This window comes from Anomaloglossus baeobatrachus, chromosome 8 (genome assembly GCF_048569485.1).
Source record: "Anomaloglossus baeobatrachus isolate aAnoBae1 chromosome 8, aAnoBae1.hap1, whole genome shotgun sequence".
NCBI classification, from domain to species: domain Eukaryota; kingdom Metazoa; phylum Chordata; class Amphibia; order Anura; family Aromobatidae; genus Anomaloglossus; species Anomaloglossus baeobatrachus.
The window spans coordinates 155,406,254-155,428,386 of NC_134360.1; the positions used below are offsets into that span (position 1 = coordinate 155,406,254).

Below are 22,133 nucleotides of genomic sequence, written 5' to 3' on the forward strand. Positions count from 1 at the left end.
TGGAGGTGAGCAGGGAAGAACGTCAGTGCTCCTCAGCTGGGAGCGCTGATGATGTGACACTGGACACTTCCTTTAATGCTAGATATAGCTTCTCTATACTGGTCTGGTGTGGTGTTGTGATCCAGACTTACTGGCGATTGTAGTACTTCATTGCTCTTAGCGGTTGTGTGTCAACCCTTTTTGTCCTTTTGTTGCTGCCTCACTTCTCTTGCTTTTCTCCTTAGTTTCTTACGTTTTTTTCCTCTAAGTTTTCAGTCTGTTTGAGTTTTTGTTATTCCCTGTCTGTCTTTATCTGTGTTGCCATCACACTACTGCCCTTTCCTTCCCTGGATAGAGGGGAACAATTTAGTTCTGGTCAGGAGAATAGTAAGACACGGGACTCTGGCATCTCCATTGTCAGGGGTAATCTGCAGGTTAGGGATAGCTTAGGGTCCCCTAGCGTGAAGGACAGTATAGGAGCCCTCTGTCCCTCACTAACCTACAGTCACATTGTGACACCCATACGGCAAGCATTCAACTATAGAATTAAAAATTCCTCCGTTCTTGAAAATACAGAGGATTTTTAATAAGTAAATTGTAAAGATGCTTGTTTTACCACTGTAAGAAAATTAGTCAACCCCTTTAATGGTAAAACTAAAATAATAGATGTTATTGTTATCTTTTTTTAAAATTCACCATTACCAGGCAAGATGGATTTTAGATAGATTTTTTTTATAGGCTTTTCACAATCATTCTTAGGATAGGTCATCAACATAGACCAGGGTCTAAATAGGGGGCCGAGCTGCAGTACTCAGGAACGGTCACTACACATTAAGTGGAGCTGTGATGTTGGGCTCACTTTACTGTGTACATCCTGCTGTCCCGAAGCGGAGACCTGCTGCTCGGTGGTGGTGCAGGGGTCTGAACGCCAGGGATCTGATACTGATGGCCTATCTCATAAGCCTGTAAAAGAAACTAGGATATAATGCTAAAATAGAAGAGGCAGCTTCACAAGTGGCTGGTCAGAGGTTTTGGGAAGTAGCTTGTCAAATATGTCTTTACTTTTTTTGCACCTGCCCAATCTTTCAGCAGAGTCTTGTTCTAAGGGATTGAGCTCATTCACTCATTGTCAGACACATTGGGGCCCATTTGATCTGAAATTTAATACAATTGAAATATTTTGATTCCTAATACATTTTTATCTCACTGCAAAACCAAATATGCTTGGATTAGGCTCCTTCTTATTATGTTTTTTTTTTCCTTTTAAACTAAAGTGATAATGATACTAGTGTGTATGTGTGTATTCTACATTGCGGTATCCTGATAGACATGCAACTGTGTGGCAGCAGTACTACTGCCAGGAATGGTAAATCTCGGCTGCCTGACCAAGATGTAGACAAGGTATTGAATAAATATTTCCGCTGCACAGTCACTTTCTGAATCTGCTCATTCATAAAAATAAGAAAGTTCCTATCTGGTGACAGAGCAGATAATGCAGATTTGGCTCAGTATTAGCAAATGACCTTTCGACCTTCCTACTGTAATTTGTAACAAACGAAGCCTTGATATCCACTAATACTTCCACTAATGGCAGCTTTTATCAGTGGAGGTCTAACATAGGGCACAGTATCTCTCCCCTCCACATATATATACAGTCATGGCCAAAACTATTGGCACACTTGAAATTTTTCCAGAAAATGAAGTATTTCTCCCAGAATATTACTTCAATTACACATGTTTTTGTTACACACATGTTTATTTCCTTTATGCTTATTGGAATAACAACAAAACAAAAGAGAAAAAAGGCAAATTGGACATGATTTTAAGAATGGGCTGGACAAAATTGTTGGCACCTTTCAAAATTGTAGGTAAACAACTTTGTTTCAAGCATTCAAACTCACCTGTGGCATTAACAGATTTGGGCAATATGAAAATCACATCTGAAAACACATAAAAAGGGAGAAGTTGATGCAATCTTTGCATTGCGTGTCTGTGTGTGCCATACTAATACACTGAGCATGGAGAATAGAATGAGGAGAAGAGAAATGTCTCAGGACTTGAGAATCAAAATTGTTGAAAAATATTAACAATCTCAAGGTTACAAGTCCATCTCTAGAGATCTTGAGATTCCTTTGTCAATGATGCGCAAACTACTCAAGAAGTGTACAACCCATGATACTATAACTAATCTCCCTGGACATGGACGACACAGAAAAATGGATAAGAGATTGAAATGTAGGATAGTCTGGATAATAGATAAGCAGCCCAAAGAAGTTCAAGCTGTCATGCAGGCTCAGGGTGCATCAGTGCAAAATATCCGGCAAAGTTGAATGAAATTAAACGCTATGGCAGGAGACAGAGGAAAACCCTACTGCTGACACAGAGACATAAAAAAGCTAGACCGCAGTTTGTCAAAATGTATGCAAGTCAGCCAAAATCCTTTTGGGAAAGCATCTTGTGAATAGATGAGACCAAGGTTGAGCTTTTTGGTAAAGCACATAATTCTACTGTTTACTGAAAATGGAATGAAGCCTACAAAGAAAAGAACACAGTACCTACAGTCAAGTATGGTGGAGGTGCAAAGATGTTTTGAGGTTGTTTTGCTGCTTCTGGCAATGGATGTCTTGACTGTGTGCAACGTGTTATGGCAGCAGGGGTGGGCATGTAACAGAATGGGTGACCATGCATTGGACCATGCAGCCCAGGTTGGAGTCGGAATCGGAAGATTATCAAAGGATTTTGTGTCTCAATGTAGTGCCCAGTGTCAGAAAGCTGGGTTTGTGTCCTAGGTCATGGGTCTTCCAGGACAATGACCCCAAACATACTACAAGAATCCCCCAGAAATGGCTGGAAATAAAGTGATGGAGAGTTCAGAAGTGGCCCACAATGAATTTGTATCTAAATCCCATTGAACACATGTGGTCTTAAGACACCTTCAAATATGAGAGATCTGGACCAGTTTGCAAAAGAAGTCCAAAATTCCAGGTGAGAGGTGTAAGAAGCTTGTTCATAGTTATAGGAAACGATTGATTGCATTCATTTATTCCAAAGGGTGTGCCATAATTTTGGCCGGTCCATTATTGAAGTTTTATAGGATATTATTTCCAATTTGCCTTTTTTTCCTGGGATTTTTGTGTTGTTTTAATGAACACAAAGTAAATAAACATGTGTAAAACAAAATGTGTAATTGCAATAATTTTATAGGAGAAATACTTGATTTTCGGGACCAATTTCAAGGGTGCCAACACTTTCAGCCATGACTGTAAGTATAAATTCTTAGAAGCAATTGTCTGCCCCTTATATTACATTGGCTAGAGACCATACAGTGTTTCTCATCTTTCCATTTCTTGGGAAGCATAGATACCTTTCTCTTAGGATAAGTGGAATTCCTGGCAACTCTTTCTCCACCTTTTTCATTCAGTAAATTTATCATTAATGAAATTCTGCCAACAAATGAGACACTTATAAGGATAGTATTGTGGACATGCTGATTCCTTGATTATAGTATATAAACAGGGTCTGTGACATGCACATGAACTCTATGTAAAGTGTTTAATAGACTCTATTAAAGGGGTTGTCCAAGATAGATAAAATGCTGCAAATAACCAGCAATAGTACTAAAGCAATTATATAATTCTTATTCACGCTCTGTTCTAACACTGTGTATACTGTTTATATTGGCTGAAGACATTACTATCCATATACCCCATGCATCATCTGCAAACAATAAATGGCAACAGTGTTAGGGCGGCGTTACACGGTAGGATATATATCGTGCGGAATTCGTGACGCACATCTGGCATTGTTAGAGATGTCGTAGCATGTGACAGCTCCGAACGACTGTTAACGAGCAAAAATACTCACCTTATCGTTGCTCGTTGACACGTCGTTCATTTTCATAATGTCGTTCCTCCTTCTGCATGCCAGTTGTTCGTCGTTCCTGTGGCAGCACACATCGCTGTGTGTGACACCCCAGGAACGACGAACACAGCTTATCTGCGTCCCGCCAGCAATGAGGAAGGAAGGAGGTGGGCGGGATGTTACGTCCCGCTTATCTCCGCCCCTCCGTTTCTATTGGGCGGCCGCTGTGTGACGTCGCTGTGACACTGAACGTCCCTCCCCCTTCAGGAAGAGGATGTTCGCCGCCCACAGCGACGTCATTAGGGAAGTAAGTATGTGTGACGGAGGTTTAATGACTTTGTGTGACACGGGCAATGAATTGCTCGTGACGCACAAACGACGGGGGCGGGTGCGATCGCTCATGCGATCACACGATAAATCGTCTCGTGTAACACCGCCCTTATACAATCCAAGAATTATAGTTCAGCTGTCAGTCTATGGCCAGTTTAACTGCTTGTAGACCACCCAACAACTTAAAATGTCAGGTTGGTCCATATATATCGCTGTAAAGAAATTTTAGAACATCATTGCAGAATCAGCAATTGCAGGGGCAAGGAGCCAGCTACAGAGTCAGACAGAATATCCACAAAAAAGGCAGAGGTGGTTATTTACAATCTCTGCCTTCCTAATTGTTGTATACCCAGCGCTGAACGGACACTGTGCATACAATATAAGAAGCACTAACAGCCCCACCTTCTCCCACCTAGTAATCATGTGATTGCTGGATACCTGGAGTAATCAGTAGTTGCTGGGTCTTAAAGCCAGATCATCTCAGCAATGTACTCAGGAGGCCAAATTTGGCCCATAACATTGGCTAAATTTCTACCCCAGTCATAAGGATTAGTAATAAAAGTGCATTTAAATATTGAAATGTCCCTAAAGGTCTTTGATGACTTTATGGCAGAAAAAATGTGCAAACTAAATGGAAAAAGAAAAGAAAAGCAGGAAAAAAAATAATCTATTTTAAAAGCCACCACCAATCTAAATCACTGTTTTTGGGTTGTCTCAAAAAGCTGACATGTCTGCTACATAAAAATATTTATTACAAAACACTGTAATATACAATATACAAAATTAGGCATATATCTCCTTTTTTTACAGTTTTCCCAATATCGTTAAAAAAATATGGAAATGACATAAAAATTACCGTAGGTCCCACAGGTCAAAGAAAAGAGACAACATTCTTTTTTAATATCCAAATGAGAAAATTATTTAGTCCTCTTAAAATTTCATGTAGAGAAAAAAAAAAAAAGTGTCATAAACAGGGAGAAATAGCCAGGAATTTATTATATATAAGATGGAATATCAACAAACCCGCAATGATTGCTAAAATTGTTCCTACTATTTAGGCTGGAGTCACACTTGCGAGTGTCTCGCGTGAGTGTCGCATCGCATCACCCGGCACAGCCGCACACTCTCCGGACAGGAGGCTCTCAGCTGCATAGAAATACATGCAGCCGACCCGCTCCTGTACAGAGAATGTGCAGCCGTGTCGGGTGATGCGATGCGACACTCACGCGAGACACTCGCAAGTGTGACTCCAGCCTTAGGAGCAATTGCAGGTACTGCGGGAAAGCGGCACTATACAGAGCTCAGTGACTGGTGGTGTGAACATGGCAACATCCCATCACATATTAATATGGAAAAATATTAATGAGTGTGGAAAAGTGTCTCCCTGTTCTAGAGAAATTTCAGTTGAATTGTCGGTACCAATGAAAAAACTAATGGCACATATACACTACCACAAGACCAACTTCTAATGTTATTCCTATACTTCTACCTATATTAGTATAAAGAATAATATGTAGATTTAAATGAAAGAAAATCACCAGATGAGAATCCCTACAACCAACAGACTTCACTCCTAATTTTGGTTTTCATGGCAACTTTATCTGTGACATGCGAAGAGCGACAAAATTTCGCTAAATGACAGCACAATACAATTGAAGGGGTCGAACTGCGAGCCCGAGGGTACTGCAACCACAACAAGCAAATTACTAAAAATTGTACCCAGTTGAATTTTTTGTGACCCTTGGGGTCACAATGTGACCCTGTCACTTCTATGGTGCGGCGATGTAACATGTACACACAGAAATCTTTTGGCTACGCGACTTGTGTAATGTCCAAAGTCGCCATGTAGGCCTCACTGCCATGACAGGTGGAGGAATAGGATACGTTCCACCTCCCTTATTGTTATTGTCTGCATGAGTACTTACAAGATTAATGGGGTCCAGTGATAATATGTAGCTAATTCTTTATGTTTTAACTGTCATGGTTCCACCTCCCCGTCCACATGGCTAGGGGGCGGAGCCTTCTCTCGGGCCTCACTTCCGGAGCTTGGATGCTTTAAATTCTGTCATCTCTGGTGTACCAGCAGCGGCTATAAGCTTAGCACTGCTTTGCCTGTGATTGCTGGTCCCTGTAAGTGTTTCCTGATCCTTCCCCTGTACTCTGTCTGTGTTCCGTCCCACCTCCTTCCTTCCCACAATAGACCCAGTCGTTCCCCCTTCTCCTACCTCCCCACTCGGTTGCTTCCTCTAGTACTGACCTCGGCCTGACCTCGACCACGCCTTTGCTTGTTCCTCCAGTCTTCTTTCTTACCGTACTGTGTATGACCTGGCCTGCCTGACCATCCCCTGCACGCCCCGTGGCCTCTGTATTCTGGCTGACTCTGCAGGGCAGTGCTCCAGCAAGCACACACTGTGTGTCCACCTCCATGCTGATTCAGCTCTGTGTAGTGTCTTTTCCTGCAGGGCTCCAGCTCCCCCTGGTGGTAGCCTGACATTATATATAGGGTTCGTTCACACAAGTACATAAAAAATAGGTGCCATTCTCATTCAGAAAAGTTTGACGTATGTATATCATTCCGTATGTCATGTGAGTATGTAATTTCTTTTCTCTCCAATGCTATCCATATGCAATTGTTTTTTTTCTCAGCCACTATTATTGTACAATCAGTTACAGGACCATTTACAGAGTTCTGTGCCACAGAATGGTATTAAATTTGTAAAAAGCGGACCCTTAGGCTATGTGCGCACGTTGCGTACAGTTCACCGCAGAAATTTCTGCAGCGATCTGAAGAGCACATGTGCGCTTTAAATCGCTGCAAAAATGTCCGTAGTGAAGCCGATTCCATGCGCTCTTCCTGCAGCTCCTCCCATAGACAGAGCAGGGGCTGCCAGCAAAGCGCACGGAAGAAGTGACATGTCACTTCTTTTTACGCAGCGCTTCGGCAGTAGCCGAAGCGCTGCGCTCTAAAACGCCACGTGCGCACGGCCCCTGCACAATCTCCATAGACTGTGCAGGGGACGCAGGACGCATGCAGTTACGCTGCGCTACAAAGCGCAGCGTAACTGCATGTATTTACGCAACGTGCGCACATAGCCTTAAGGTCTTTTACACAGTTCAATTATTGTGTAAAAAAAATCTTAGATCGAGCAATTATCGTTCAATATAAACACATGCAGCCATTGCATGATCATTGAGAATTAGCTCACTTATTTCTTATGCTTCCAAAGACGCAGGGCCATGTACTTGGGGTCATTGGTGATCCAAGCAGTCACCCCCCTCCCTCCAGTGATTAGCAGGTTATCCCCTATCTTATGAATAGGTGATAATCCTTTAAAGGGCTTTGACCCAATATTAAAAGTTAAGTATACAATATCTTTCACATAGAGGTTTTTATACATTTAATGTTTTCTAATTTCTACGTGGTTTGTACCATCATTGAAAATGATCAGATATATTAATCTTTATGACAAAGTTTAATGATATTAGCAAAATGGTACCATACAAAGGAAACATTGGCACTGATCTTAGAATGTAACTCAACACTGTACAACTTGAAAAGGCGAAAGAACAAGTCTTGGGTCTCACTTTGCCCAATGGACCTCTAGAGATCTCCTCTACATTATGAAATGACTGAGCAGAACATGGGTGTACGTGTAAGTAGGTTATCATAGTTACATAGTTGCATAGGTTGAAAAAAGACCTAGGTCCATCTAGTTCAACCTTCCTCCACCAATTATATATTTTGTCCCTAAGTTATTTATAACCAATCTGATCAATTTAGAAAAAAATATATTTTTGTTACTGATGGCCCCTCTCGGTAAAAGTTGACTTGGGAAAGCTGCAACTGTTCCATAGACAATGCATTTTTTTCTAGATAAAACAGATTGTTGTCAGTTAGGGCTCCTAGATTTATGTTTGATCCAAGAATCAGTTAGGAATTGTTAATATTTTACAAAGGATATTAAAATTGTCGAAAATCCACTTGTGACTTTTAGGATCGCTACTTCCAATAGGTGGCGCTGTGCTAGAGTTTGTCTCCTTTACTGGAGAGACAATTTGAATATTTCCCAGAGGGGCATTGCAGCTATAAGTCCCCTTACCTGGCAGCCAGACTGGCTTGCAAAGTCTCCTTAAGGAGAATAGTGTTCCCCCGTGGAATTTTAGGGGCATTGCAGCTATAAGTCCCCTTACCTGGCAGCCAGACTGGCTTGCAAAGTCTCCTTAAGGAGAATAGTGTTCCCCCGTGGTCCCCACATAGCTTTCTCATGAGCCAGATCAGACACCCCCATACTTTGCACTGACGAGGGGCAAGCACCCCGAAACACCGTGTCTGCAAATTGGGATTCTGATCTGGCTTATATATCCTGAGTCATATTGCAAAGGATTGTCGAAAATCCACTTGTGACTTTTAGGATCGCTACTTCCAATAGGTGGCGCTGTGCTAGAGTTTGTCTCCTTTACTGGAGAGACAATTTGAATATTTCCCAGAGGGGCATTGCAGCTATAAGTCCCCTTACCTGGCAGCCAGACTGGCTTGCAAAGTCTCCTTAAGGAGAATAGTGTTCCCCCGTGGAATTTTAGGGGCATTGCAGCTATAAGTCCCCTTACCTGGCAGCCAGACTGGCTTGCAAAGTCTCCTTAAGGAGAATAGTGTTCCCCCGTGGTCCCCACATAGCTTTCTCATGAGCCAGATCAGACACCCCCATACTTTGCACTGACGAGGGGCAAGCACCCCGAAACACCGTGTCTGCAAATTGGGATTCTGATCTGGCTTATATATCCTGAGTCATATTGCAAAGGATTGTCGAAAATCCACTTGTGACTTTTAGGATCGCTACTTCCAATAGGTGGCGCTGTGCTAGAGTTTGTCTCCTTTACTGGAGAGACAATTTGAATATTTCCCAGAGGGGCATTGCAGCTATAAGTCCCCTTACCTGGCAGCCAGACTGGCTTGCAAAGTCTCCTTAAGGAGAATAGTGTTCCCCCGTGGAATTTTAGGGGCATTGCAGCTATAAGTCCCCTTACCTGGCAGCCAGACTGGCTTGCAAAGTCTCCTTAAGGAGAATAGTGTTCCCCCGTGGTCCCCACATAGCTTTCTCATGAGCCAGATCAGACACCCCCATACTTTGCACTGACGAGGGGCAAGCACCCCGAAACACCGTGTCTGCAAATTGGGATTCTGATCTGGCTTATATATCCTGAGTCATATTGCAAAGGATTGTCGAAAATCCACTTGTGACTTTTAGGATCGCTACTTCCAATAGGTGGCGCTGTGCTAGAGTTTGTCTCCTTTACTGGAGAGACAATTTGAATATTTCCCAGAGGGGCATTGCAGCTATAAGTCCCCTTACCTGGCAGCCAGACTGGCTTGCAAAGTCTCCTTAAGGAGAATAGTGTTCCCCCGTGGAATTTTAGGGGCATTGCAGCTATAAGTCCCCTTACCTGGCAGCCAGACTGGCTTGCAAAGTCTCCTTAAGGAGAATAGTGTTCCCCCGTGGTCCCCACATAGCTTTCTCATGAGCCAGATCAGACACCCCCATACTTTGCACTGACGAGGGGCAAGCACCCCGAAACACCGTGTCTGCAAATTGGGATTCTGATCTGGCTTATATATCCTGAGTCATATTGCAAAGGATTGTCGAAAATCCACTTGTGACTTTTAGGATCGCTACTTCCAATAGGTGGCGCTGTGCTAGAGTTTGTCTCCTTTACTGGAGAGACAATTTGAATATTTCCCAGAGGGGCATTGCAGCTATAAGTCCCCTTACCTGGCAGCCAGACTGGCTTGCAAAGTCTCCTTAAGGAGAATAGTGTTCCCCCGTGGAATTTTAGGGGCATTGCAGCTATAAGTCCCCTTACCTGGCAGCCAGACTGGCTTGCAAAGTCTCCTTAAGGAGAATAGTGTTCCCCCGTGGTCCCCACATAGCTTTCTCATGAGCCAGATCAGACACCCCCATACTTTGCACTGACGAGGGGCAAGCACCCCGAAACACCGTGTCTGCAAATTGGGATTCTGATCTGGCTTATATATCCTGAGTCATATTGCAAAGGATTGTCGAAAATCCACTTGTGACTTTTAGGATCGCTACTTCCAATAGGTGGCGCTGTGCTAGAGTTTGTCTCCTTTACTGGAGAGACAATTTGAATATTTCCCAGAGGGGCATTGCAGCTATAAGTCCCCTTACCTGGCAGCCAGACTGGCTTGCAAAGTCTCCTTAAGGAGAATAGTGTTCCCCCGTGGAATTTTAGGGGCATTGCAGCTATAAGTCCCCTTACCTGGCAGCCAGACTGGCTTGCAAAGTCTCCTTAAGGAGAATAGTGTTCCCCCGTGGTCCCCACATAGCTTTCTCATGAGCCAGATCAGACACCCCCATACTTTGCACTGACGAGGGGCAAGCACCCCGAAACACCGTGTCTGCAAATTGGGATTCTGATCTGGCTTATATATCCTGAGTCATATTGCAAAGGATTGTCGAAAATCCACTTGTGACTTTTAGGATCGCTACTTCCAATAGGTGGCGCTGTGCTAGAGTTTGTCTCCTTTACTGGAGAGACAATTTGAATATTTCCCAGAGGGGCATTGCAGCTATAAGTCCCCTTACCTGGCAGCCAGACTGGCTTGCAAAGTCTCCTTAAGGAGAATAGTGTTCCCCCGTGGAATTTTAGGGGCATTGCAGCTATAAGTCCCCTTACCTGGCAGCCAGACTGGCTTGCAAAGTCTCCTTAAGGAGAATAGTGTTCCCCCGTGGTCCCCACATAGCTTTCTCATGAGCCAGATCAGACACCCCCATACTTTGCACTGACGAGGGGCAAGCACCCCGAAACACCGTGTCTGCAAATTGGGATTCTGATCTGGCTTATATATCCTGAGTCATATTGCAAAGGATTGTCGAAAATCCACTTGTGACTTTTAGGATCGCTACTTCCAATAGGTGGCGCTGTGCTAGAGTTTGTCTCCTTTACTGGAGAGACAATTTGAATATTTCCCAGAGGGGCATTGCAGCTATAAGTCCCCTTACCTGGCAGCCAGACTGGCTTGCAAAGTCTCCTTAAGGAGAATAGTGTTCCCCCGTGGAATTTTAGGGGCATTGCAGCTATAAGTCCCCTTACCTGGCAGCCAGACTGGCTTGCAAAGTCTCCTTAAGGAGAATAGTGTTCCCCCGTGGTCCCCACATAGCTTTCTCATGAGCCAGATCAGACACCCCCATACTTTGCACTGACGAGGGGCAAGCACCCCGAAACACCGTGTCTGCAAATTGGGATTCTGATCTGGCTTATATATCCTGAGTCATATTGCAAAGGATTGTCGAAAATCCACTTGTGACTTTTAGGATCGCTACTTCCAATAGGTGGCGCTGTGCTAGAGTTTGTCTCCTTTACTGGAGAGACAATTTGAATATTTCCCAGAGGGGCATTGCAGCTATAAGTCCCCTTACCTGGCAGCCAGACTGGCTTGCAAAGTCTCCTTAAGGAGAATAGTGTTCCCCCGTGGAATTTTAGGGGCATTGCAGCTATAAGTCCCCTTACCTGGCAGCCAGACTGGCTTGCAAAGTCTCCTTAAGGAGAATAGTGTTCCCCCGTGGTCCCCACATAGCTTTCTCATGAGCCAGATCAGACACCCCCATACTTTGCACTGACGAGGGGCAAGCACCCCGAAACACCGTGTCTGCAAATTGGGATTCTGATCTGGCTTATATATCCTGAGTCATATTGCAAAGGATTGTCGAAAATCCACTTGTGACTTTTAGGATCGCTACTTCCAATAGGTGGCGCTGTGCTAGAGTTTGTCTCCTTTACTGGAGAGACAATTTGAATATTTCCCAGAGGGGCATTGCAGCTATAAGTCCCCTTACCTGGCAGCCAGACTGGCTTGCAAAGTCTCCTTAAGGAGAATAGTGTTCCCCCGTGGAATTTTAGGGGCATTGCAGCTATAAGTCCCCTTACCTGGCAGCCAGACTGGCTTGCAAAGTCTCCTTAAGGAGAATAGTGTTCCCCCGTGGTCCCCACATAGCTTTCTCATGAGCCAGATCAGACACCCCCATACTTTGCACTGACGAGGGGCAAGCACCCCGAAACACCGTGTCTGCAAATTGGGATTCTGATCTGGCTTATATATCCTGAGTCATATTGCAAAGGATTGTCGAAAATCCACTTGTGACTTTTAGGATCGCTACTTCCAATAGGTGGCGCTGTGCTAGAGTTTGTCTCCTTTACTGGAGAGACAATTTGAATATTTCCCAGAGGGGCATTGCAGCTATAAGTCCCCTTACCTGGCAGCCAGACTGGCTTGCAAAGTCTCCTTAAGGAGAATAGTGTTCCCCCGTGGAATTTTAGGGGCATTGCAGCTATAAGTCCCCTTACCTGGCAGCCAGACTGGCTTGCAAAGTCTCCTTAAGGAGAATAGTGTTCCCCCGTGGTCCCCACATAGCTTTCTCATGAGCCAGATCAGACACCCCCATACTTTGCACTGACGAGGGGCAAGCACCCCGAAACACCGTGTCTGCAAATTGGGATTCTGATCTGGCTTATATATCCTGAGTCATATTGCAAAGGATTGTCGAAAATCCACTTGTGACTTTTAGGATCGCTACTTCCAATAGGTGGCGCTGTGCTAGAGTTTGTCTCCTTTACTGGAGAGACAATTTGAATATTTCCCAGAGGGGCATTGCAGCTATAAGTCCCCTTACCTGGCAGCCAGACTGGCTTGCAAAGTCTCCTTAAGGAGAATAGTGTTCCCCCGTGGAATTTTAGGGGCATTGCAGCTATAAGTCCCCTTACCTGGCAGCCAGACTGGCTTGCAAAGTCTCCTTAAGGAGAATAGTGTTCCCCCGTGGTCCCCACATAGCTTTCTCATGAGCCAGATCAGACACCCCCATACTTTGCACTGACGAGGGGCAAGCACCCCGAAACACCGTGTCTGCAAATTGGGATTCTGATCTGGCTTATATATCCTGAGTCATATTGCAAAGGATTGTCGAAAATCCACTTGTGACTTTTAGGATCGCTACTTCCAATAGGTGGCGCTGTGCTAGAGTTTGTCTCCTTTACTGGAGAGACAATTTGAATATTTCCCAGAGGGGCATTGCAGCTATAAGTCCCCTTACCTGGCAGCCAGACTGGCTTGCAAAGTCTCCTTAAGGAGAATAGTGTTCCCCCGTGGAATTTTAGGGGCATTGCAGCTATAAGTCCCCTTACCTGGCAGCCAGACTGGCTTGCAAAGTCTCCTTAAGGAGAATAGTGTTCCCCCGTGGTCCCCACATAGCTTTCTCATGAGCCAGATCAGACACCCCCATACTTTGCACTGACGAGGGGCAAGCACCCCGAAACACCGTGTCTGCAAATTGGGATTCTGATCTGGCTTATATATCCTGAGTCATATTGCAAAGGATTGTCGAAAATCCACTTGTGACTTTTAGGATCGCTACTTCCAATAGGTGGCGCTGTGCTAGAGTTTGTCTCCTTTACTGGAGAGACAATTTGAATATTTCCCAGAGGGGCATTGCAGCTATAAGTCCCCTTACCTGGCAGCCAGACTGGCTTGCAAAGTCTCCTTAAGGAGAATAGTGTTCCCCCGTGGAATTTTAGGGGCATTGCAGCTATAAGTCCCCTTACCTGGCAGCCAGACTGGCTTGCAAAGTCTCCTTAAGGAGAATAGTGTTCCCCCGTGGTCCCCACATAGCTTTCTCATGAGCCAGATCAGACACCCCCATACTTTGCACTGACGAGGGGCAAGCACCCCGAAACACCGTGTCTGCAAATTGGGATTCTGATCTGGCTTATATATCCTGAGTCATATTGCAAAGGATTGTCGAAAATCCACTTGTGACTTTTAGGATCGCTACTTCCAATAGGTGGCGCTGTGCTAGAGTTTGTCTCCTTTACTGGAGAGACAATTTGAATATTTCCCAGAGGGGCATTGCAGCTATAAGTCCCCTTACCTGGCAGCCAGACTGGCTTGCAAAGTCTCCTTAAGGAGAATAGTGTTCCCCCGTGGAATTTTAGGGGCATTGCAGCTATAAGTCCCCTTACCTGGCAGCCAGACTGGCTTGCAAAGTCTCCTTAAGGAGAATAGTGTTCCCCCGTGGTCCCCACATAGCTTTCTCATGAGCCAGATCAGACACCCCCATACTTTGCACTGACGAGGGGCAAGCACCCCGAAACACCGTGTCTGCAAATTGGGATTCTGATCTGGCTTATATATCCTGAGTCATATTGCAAAGGATTGTCGAAAATCCACTTGTGACTTTTAGGATCGCTACTTCCAATAGGTGGCGCTGTGCTAGAGTTTGTCTCCTTTACTGGAGAGACAATTTGAATATTTCCCAGAGGGGCATTGCAGCTATAAGTCCCCTTACCTGGCAGCCAGACTGGCTTGCAAAGTCTCCTTAAGGAGAATAGTGTTCCCCCGTGGAATTTTAGGGGCATTGCAGCTATAAGTCCCCTTACCTGGCAGCCAGACTGGCTTGCAAAGTCTCCTTAAGGAGAATAGTGTTCCCCCGTGGTCCCCACATAGCTTTCTCATGAGCCAGATCAGACACCCCCATACTTTGCACTGACGAGGGGCAAGCACCCCGAAACACCGTGTCTGCAAATTGGGATTCTGATCTGGCTTATATATCCTGAGTCATATTGCAAAGGATTGTCGAAAATCCACTTGTGACTTTTAGGATCGCTACTTCCAATAGGTGGCGCTGTGCTAGAGTTTGTCTCCTTTACTGGAGAGACAATTTGAATATTTCCCAGAGGGGCATTGCAGCTATAAGTCCCCTTACCTGGCAGCCAGACTGGCTTGCAAAGTCTCCTTAAGGAGAATAGTGTTCCCCCGTGGAATTTTAGGGGCATTGCAGCTATAAGTCCCCTTACCTGGCAGCCAGACTGGCTTGCAAAGTCTCCTTAAGGAGAATAGTGTTCCCCCGTGGTCCCCACATAGCTTTCTCATGAGCCAGATCAGACACCCCCATACTTTGCACTGACGAGGGGCAAGCACCCCGAAACACCGTGTCTGCAAATTGGGATTCTGATCTGGCTTATATATCCTGAGTCATATTGCAAAGGATTGTCGAAAATCCACTTGTGACTTTTAGGATCGCTACTTCCAATAGGTGGCGCTGTGCTAGAGTTTGTCTCCTTTACTGGAGACAATTTGAATATTTCCCAGAGGGGCATTGCAGCTATAAGTCCCCTTACCTGGCAGCCAGACTGGCTTGCAAAGTCTCCTTAAGGAGAATAGTGTTCCCCCGTGGAATTTTAGGGGCATTGCAGCTATAAGTCCCCTTACCTGGCAGCCAGACTGGCTTGCAAAGTCTCCTTAAGGAGAATAGTGTTCCCCCGTGGTCCCCACATAGCTTTCTCATGAGCCAGATCAGACACCCCCATACTTTGCACTGACGAGGGGCAAGCACCCCGAAACACCGTGTCTGCAAATTGGGATTCTGATCTGGCTTATATATCCTGAGTCATATTGCAAAGGATTGTCGAAAATCCACTTGTGACTTTTAGGATCGCTACTTCCAATAGGTGGCGCTGTGCTAGAGTTTGTCTCCTTTACTGGAGAGACAATTTGAATATTTCCCAGAGGGGCATTGCAGCTATAAGTCCCCTTACCTGGCAGCCAGACTGGCTTGCAAAGTCTCCTTAAGGAGAATAGTGTTCCCCCGTGGAATTTTAGGGGCATTGCAGCTATAAGTCCCCTTACCTGGCAGCCAGACTGGCTTGCAAAGTCTCCTTAAGGAGAATAGTGTTCCCCCGTGGTCCCCACATAGCTTTCTCATGAGCCAGATCAGACACCCCCATACTTTGCACTGACGAGGGGCAAGCACCCCGAAACACCGTGTCTGCAAATTGGGATTCTGATCTGGCTTATATATCCTGAGTCATATTGCAAAGGATTGTCGAAAATCCACTTGTGACTTTTAGGATCGCTACTTCCAATAGGTGGCGCTGTGCTAGAGTTTGTCTCCTTTACTGGAGAGACAATTTGAATATTTCCCAGAGGGGCATTGCAGCTATAAGTCCCCTTACCTGGCAGCCAGACTGGCTTGCAAAGTCTCCTTAAGGAGAATAGTGTTCCCCCGTGGAATTTTAGGGGCATTGCAGCTATAAGTCCCCTTACCTGGCAGCCAGACTGGCTTGCAAAGTCTCCTTAAGGAGAATAGTGTTCCCCCGTGGTCCCCACATAGCTTTCTCATGAGCCAGATCAGACACCCCCATACTTTGCACTGACGAGGGGCAAGCACCCCGAAACACCGTGTCTGCAAATTGGGATTCTGATCTGGCTTATATATCCTGAGTCATATTGCAAAGGATTGTCGAAAATCCACTTGTGACTTTTAGGATCGCTACTTCCAATAGGTGGCGCTGTGCTAGAGTTTGTCTCCTTTACTGGAGAGACAATTTGAATATTTCCCAGAGGGGCATTGCAGCTATAAGTCCCCTTACCTGGCAGCCAGACTGGCTTGCAAAGTCTCCTTAAGGAGAATAGTGTTCCCCCGTGGAATTTTAGGGGCATTGCAGCTATAAGTCCCCTTACCTGGCAGCCAGACTGGCTTGCAAAGTCTCCTTAAGGAGAATAGTGTTCCCCCGTGGTCCCCACATAGCTTTCTCATGAGCCAGATCAGACACCCCCATACTTTGCACTGACGAGGGGCAAGCACCCCGAAACACCGTGTCTGCAAATTGGGATTCTGATCTGGCTTATATATCCTGAGTCATATTGCAAAGGATTGTCGAAAATCCACTTGTGACTTTTAGGATCGCTACTTCCAATAGGTGGCGCTGTGCTAGAGTTTGTCTCCTTTACTGGAGAGACAATTTGAATATTTCCCAGAGGGGCATTGCAGCTATAAGTCCCCTTACCTGGCAGCCAGACTGGCTTGCAAAGTCTCCTTAAGGAGAATAGTGTTCCCCCGTGGAATTTTAGGGGCATTGCAGCTATAAGTCCCCTTACCTGGCAGCCAGACTGGCTTGCAAAGTCTCCTTAAGGAGAATAGTGTTCCCCCGTGGTCCCCACATAGCTTTCTCATGAGCCAGATCAGACACCCCCATACTTTGCACTGACGAGGGGCAAGCACCCCGAAACACCGTGTCTGCAAATTGGGATTCTGATCTGGCTTATATATCCTGAGTCATATTGCAAAGGATTGTCGAAAATCCACTTGTGACTTTTAGGATCGCTACTTCCAATAGGTGGCGCTGTGCTAGAGTTTGTCTCCTTTACTGGAGAGACAATTTGAATATTTCCCAGAGGGGCATTGCAGCTATAAGTCCCCTTACCTGGCAGCCAGACTGGCTTGCAAAGTCTCCTTAAGGAGAATAGTGTTCCCCCGTGGAATTTTAGGGGCATTGCAGCTATAAGTCCCCTTACCTGGCAGCCAGACTGGCTTGCAAAGTCTCCTTAAGGAGAATAGTGTTCCCCCGTGGTCCCCACATAGCTTTCTCATGAGCCAGATCAGACACCCCCATACTTTGCACTGACGAGGGGCAAGCACCCCGAAACACCGTGTCTGCAAATTGGGATTCTGATCTGGCTTATATATCCTGAGTCATATTGCAAAGGATTGTCGAAAATCCACTTGTGACTTTTAGGATCGCTACTTCCAATAGGTGGCGCTGTGCTAGAGTTTGTCTCCTTTACTGGAGAGACAATTTGAATATTTCCCAGAGGGGCATTGCAGCTATAAGTCCCCTTACCTGGCAGCCAGACTGGCTTGCAAAGTCTCCTTAAGGAGAATAGTGTTCCCCCGTGGAATTTTAGGGGCATTGCAGCTATAAGTCCCCTTACCTGGCAGCCAGACTGGCTCGCAAAGTCTCCTTAAGGAGAATAGTGTTCCCCCGTGGTCCCCACATAGCTTTCTCATGAGCCAGATCAGACACCCCCATACTTTGCACTGACGAGGGGCAAGCACCCCGAAACACCGTGTCTGCAAATTGGGATTCTGATCTGGCTTATATATCCTGAGTCATATTGCAAAGGATTGTCGAAAATCCACTTGTGACTTTTAGGATCGCTACTTCCAATAGGTGGCGCTGTGCTAGAGTTTGTCTCCTTTACTGGAGAGACAATTTGAATATTTCCCAGAGGGGCATTGCAGCTATAAGTCCCCTTACCTGGCAGCCAGACTGGCTTGCAAAGTCTCCTTAAGGAGAATAGTGTTCCCCCGTGGAATTTTAGGGGCATTGCAGCTATAAGTCCCCTTACCTGGCAGCCAGACTGGCTTGCAAAGTCTCCTTAAGGAGAATAGTGTTCCCCCGTGGTCCCCACATAGCTTTCTCATGAGCCAGATCAGACACCCCCATACTTTGCACTGACGAGGGGCAAGCACCCCGAAACACCGTGTCTGCAAATTGGGATTCTGATCTGGCTTATATATCCTGAGTCATATTGCAAAGGATTGTCGAAAATCCACTTGTGACTTTTAGGATCGCTACTTCCAATAGGTGGCGCTGTGCTAGAGTTTGTCTCCTTTACTGGAGAGACAATTTAAAATTATCCGGTGATTAATACTTTCAAATGATCAATATAATATGCAAGGTGCAACAGGTTGTACGAAAGGAAACAAAGAAAAGTTATAATACGGTGTCCAAAGTTAATAGTATAAGACCTTGTAATGTTTAAAGATATATTTTGTGAACAAACCACAATGCAAAAACATAGACTGAGGTTGGTTTATAAAATGTCATACAGTCATGCACTGTTTAAATATTTAATCCTCGCCTATAGATAGTTATTAGACAATTACTACATACTGCACAGATTATATATACAAGTGTATAAAGGTGGTTCACTAATCACTTCCTATGTATTAGGGGACAATTTTGCTGACTTTCAATGAACCTCTGCAATATTTTGAAGTAAATGAAATGTAAAATTAAATATTATGGCCGCACAAATATAAAAGGTATTACTTACTGCTGTAGATATAAGAAGCAGAAGATGAAGCAGGGGGAGATAAGGTGAGGGTCTGGTTACCATTTTCATCTATTCCCTCATATAACACGGCTCACAGCTGCTATAAAGAATGCTCTCCAAGTCTCAGATCCTGCTCTAAGGTTGTTGATAGAATGTGGGTGGAGGCAGAAAAGGTATATACTGTGGGATACTGTATCCTAAGGGGAACAAACCTCTTTTGAAGAGAAAATCAAGCTATTGTGTGAGCAAAAAACGAGACCGGTGCAAATGTCCACATTCAAGTGATCAACATCATGCACATAAAAGTCTTATATTGTAGTCAATTCAGAATGTACATACAGTAAAACCAATCCTTCCAACATTATTGATTTTTTTTGGTCATGATAATTTTTCATTATATTAGTTTTTGGGGGGGTTTTCTTTACAATTGTGAAGGAAACATTCTCACACAAATTGTTGGAAAGTGTTATCGATATTTGCATCAAAGTTGTTCTGTAATGTTGCATTGCAATGTTATGACATATATACAGTGCCCTGCATAAGTATTAACCCCCTTGGCATTTTCCACATCTGCTTCCTCACAAATTGTAATTTCACAGTTTTTTTGAGGGTTTGAGGGTTCATGTAAGGAACAGGTCTACAACTGTGAACATTTGTTTCTGTTTTTATTGCGAAGCAAGCAACAAATTGGACAAAATAGTTGAAAACATCAGTGTGCAAAACTATTCACCCCCCCAAAGTCAACTTGGATAAGTCTCTATGAGCCTTCCACCTCTTGCCACTGGCATTTTGGCCATTGCTCAAGACAAAACTACTCCAGTTCATTCAGGTTAGATGCCTTCCCATGGTGAACAGCAATCTTCAAGTCTGACCACAGATTCTCAATTGGTTTAAGGTCTGGGATGTGACTCAGCCACTCCAATAAATTTACACATTTCTCTTTAGACTACTCAAGTGCTGCTTTAGCAGTATGCTTTGGGGTATTGTCTTGTTGGAAGGTGAATCTCCGTCCCAGTCTCAAATTATTGACAGACTGAAACAGGTTTTGCTCAAGAATATCCCTGTATTACACACCATCCATCTTCCCCTTGACATGGACCATTTCCCCTGACCCTGTTGCCGAAACACATACCCACAGCATGATGCTGACATCACCACCATGCTTCACAGTGGGGATGGTGTTCTTGGGGAGATGGTCTGTGTTGGTTTGGCACCGTAGTGTTTACCTTGGTGGCAAAAAGTTCAATTTTGGTCTCATCTGACCACACCACCTTCCTCCATAGATTTAGAGTGTCTCCCTTATATCTTTTAGCAAAATCAAAACCAAAACGAGCCTTCCAATTATTGACTGTAAGTAAAGTTTTTTTCTGGCCACTCTTCCATAAAGGCCAGCTCTATGGCTTATTGTGGTTCTATGGGCAGATACTCCAGTCTCTGCTTGCGATCTCAGCAGCTCCTTCAGGGTTATCTTAGGTCTCTGTTCAGCCTCTCTGATTAATATCCTCCTTGCCCAGGTTGAGAGCTTTAGTAGGCAACCCTCGTTTGGCAGATTTGCTGTGGTTCCATGTTCTTTCTATGTGATGATAATGGATTGGATGGTGCTCTGGGGATGATCAAAGATTGCGATATTTTTTTAGAATCCAACCCTGACTTGTAATTATCAGCAAGTTTGTCTCTGACTTGTATGGACGAGATCTCCTTGGTCTTAGATTGCACACAGGTGGACTTTCTGTCACTAAGTATGTGACCTATGAAGGTAATTGCTTGCAAAAGGGGTGACTACATAAGCACATCGTCTAAAAACTGAAGAGACAAGAAAGGGGGGGGCACTAATGATGTCTTATCCAGCGGTATCGGACAAAAATTATTTTAGGTGCACTAACCTGGTACAGTTGTGTGAAGACTGCTATCAACACGTATTGTAATCGACTGCTGAAGAACCCATGGAAACAGCAATAGACGTGGGTGGAAGAAAACGGTTAATCCGCACTGCCAGAAGAAGATCACTGAAGATCAATGGAGATAAATGTATCTAATTTTATTGTTGTACACGTTTTAGCTTCATGCGAACCCTTCTTCAGGAACAAAATCAATAATGTACATTACACAATCCATAGGGCTAATCCCTTAAATAGAACGCTGACATTCAAAAAAAGGCGTCAGGGTGATCATCTTCTGGCAGCGCGGATTAACCCTTTTCTTCCACCCACTTCTATTACATAAGCACATGGCAATTTTTATTTATTTTATTCCATAAATATAAGTTTTACCTATATTTTTTTCACTTCACCTCCCACACTTAGACTATTAAGTGTTTGATCCATCACACACAAATGAGATTACAAAAACATTTAAACACAGGTTGTAATGTAACAAAACAGTTAAAAAGCCAAGGGGGTGAATACTTTCACAAGGCCCTGTATTTCTGCATGCATATCTCAAATTAACCCAGTCTGTAAATAGTTGTATCCTTTGATATAGTGGGAAAAATAAGTATCTTTTGTAGATTTTGCAACTTTTTCACCTACAAAGAATGGAAAGGTTTGCCATTTTTATCATAGGTACAATTCAACTGTGACAGACAGTATTAAAAAAAATCCAGAAGATCACATTATATGATTTTTAAATAATTAATTAGCATTTTATTGCATGATATTAGTATTTGATACAATAGAAAAAAACAGAACTTAATATGTGGCACAGAAACCTTTGTTTGCAATTACAGAGGTCAGACGTTTCCTGTAGTTCTTGACCAGGTTTGCACACACTGCAGCAGGGATTTTGGCCCACTCCTCCATACAGATCTTTCAGGTCTGTCACTGGCAAACATTGAGTTTCAGCTCTCTCCAGAGATTTTCTATTGGATTCAAGTCTGGAGATTGGTTAGGCCACTCAAGGACCTTGAATTGTTTCTTACAGAGCCACTCCTTAGTTGCCATTGCTGTATGTTTTGGGTCATTGTCATGTTGGAAGACATGACCAATCTTTAATGCTCTAACTGAGGGAAGTTGTTTTAACTATATTTTTTTATTCAAATTTTTCAATAACATATAAC

At 44.3% G+C, this 22,133-nt stretch overlaps 1 protein-coding gene across 1 annotated transcript in view; it reads right to left on the reverse strand.

Annotated features, from left to right (window-relative positions):
• The window catches only part of FNDC7 (fibronectin type III domain containing 7), a 70,036-nt gene that overhangs the window by 21,944 nt on the left and 25,959 nt on the right, over window positions 1–22,133 (reverse strand). The window contains exon 4 of the mRNA XM_075322118.1: window positions 1,881–1,919. Within this exon, the coding sequence (XP_075178233.1) occupies window positions 1,881–1,919 (39 nt within the window). The remainder of the gene's footprint in view (window positions 1–1,880; window positions 1,920–22,133) is intronic.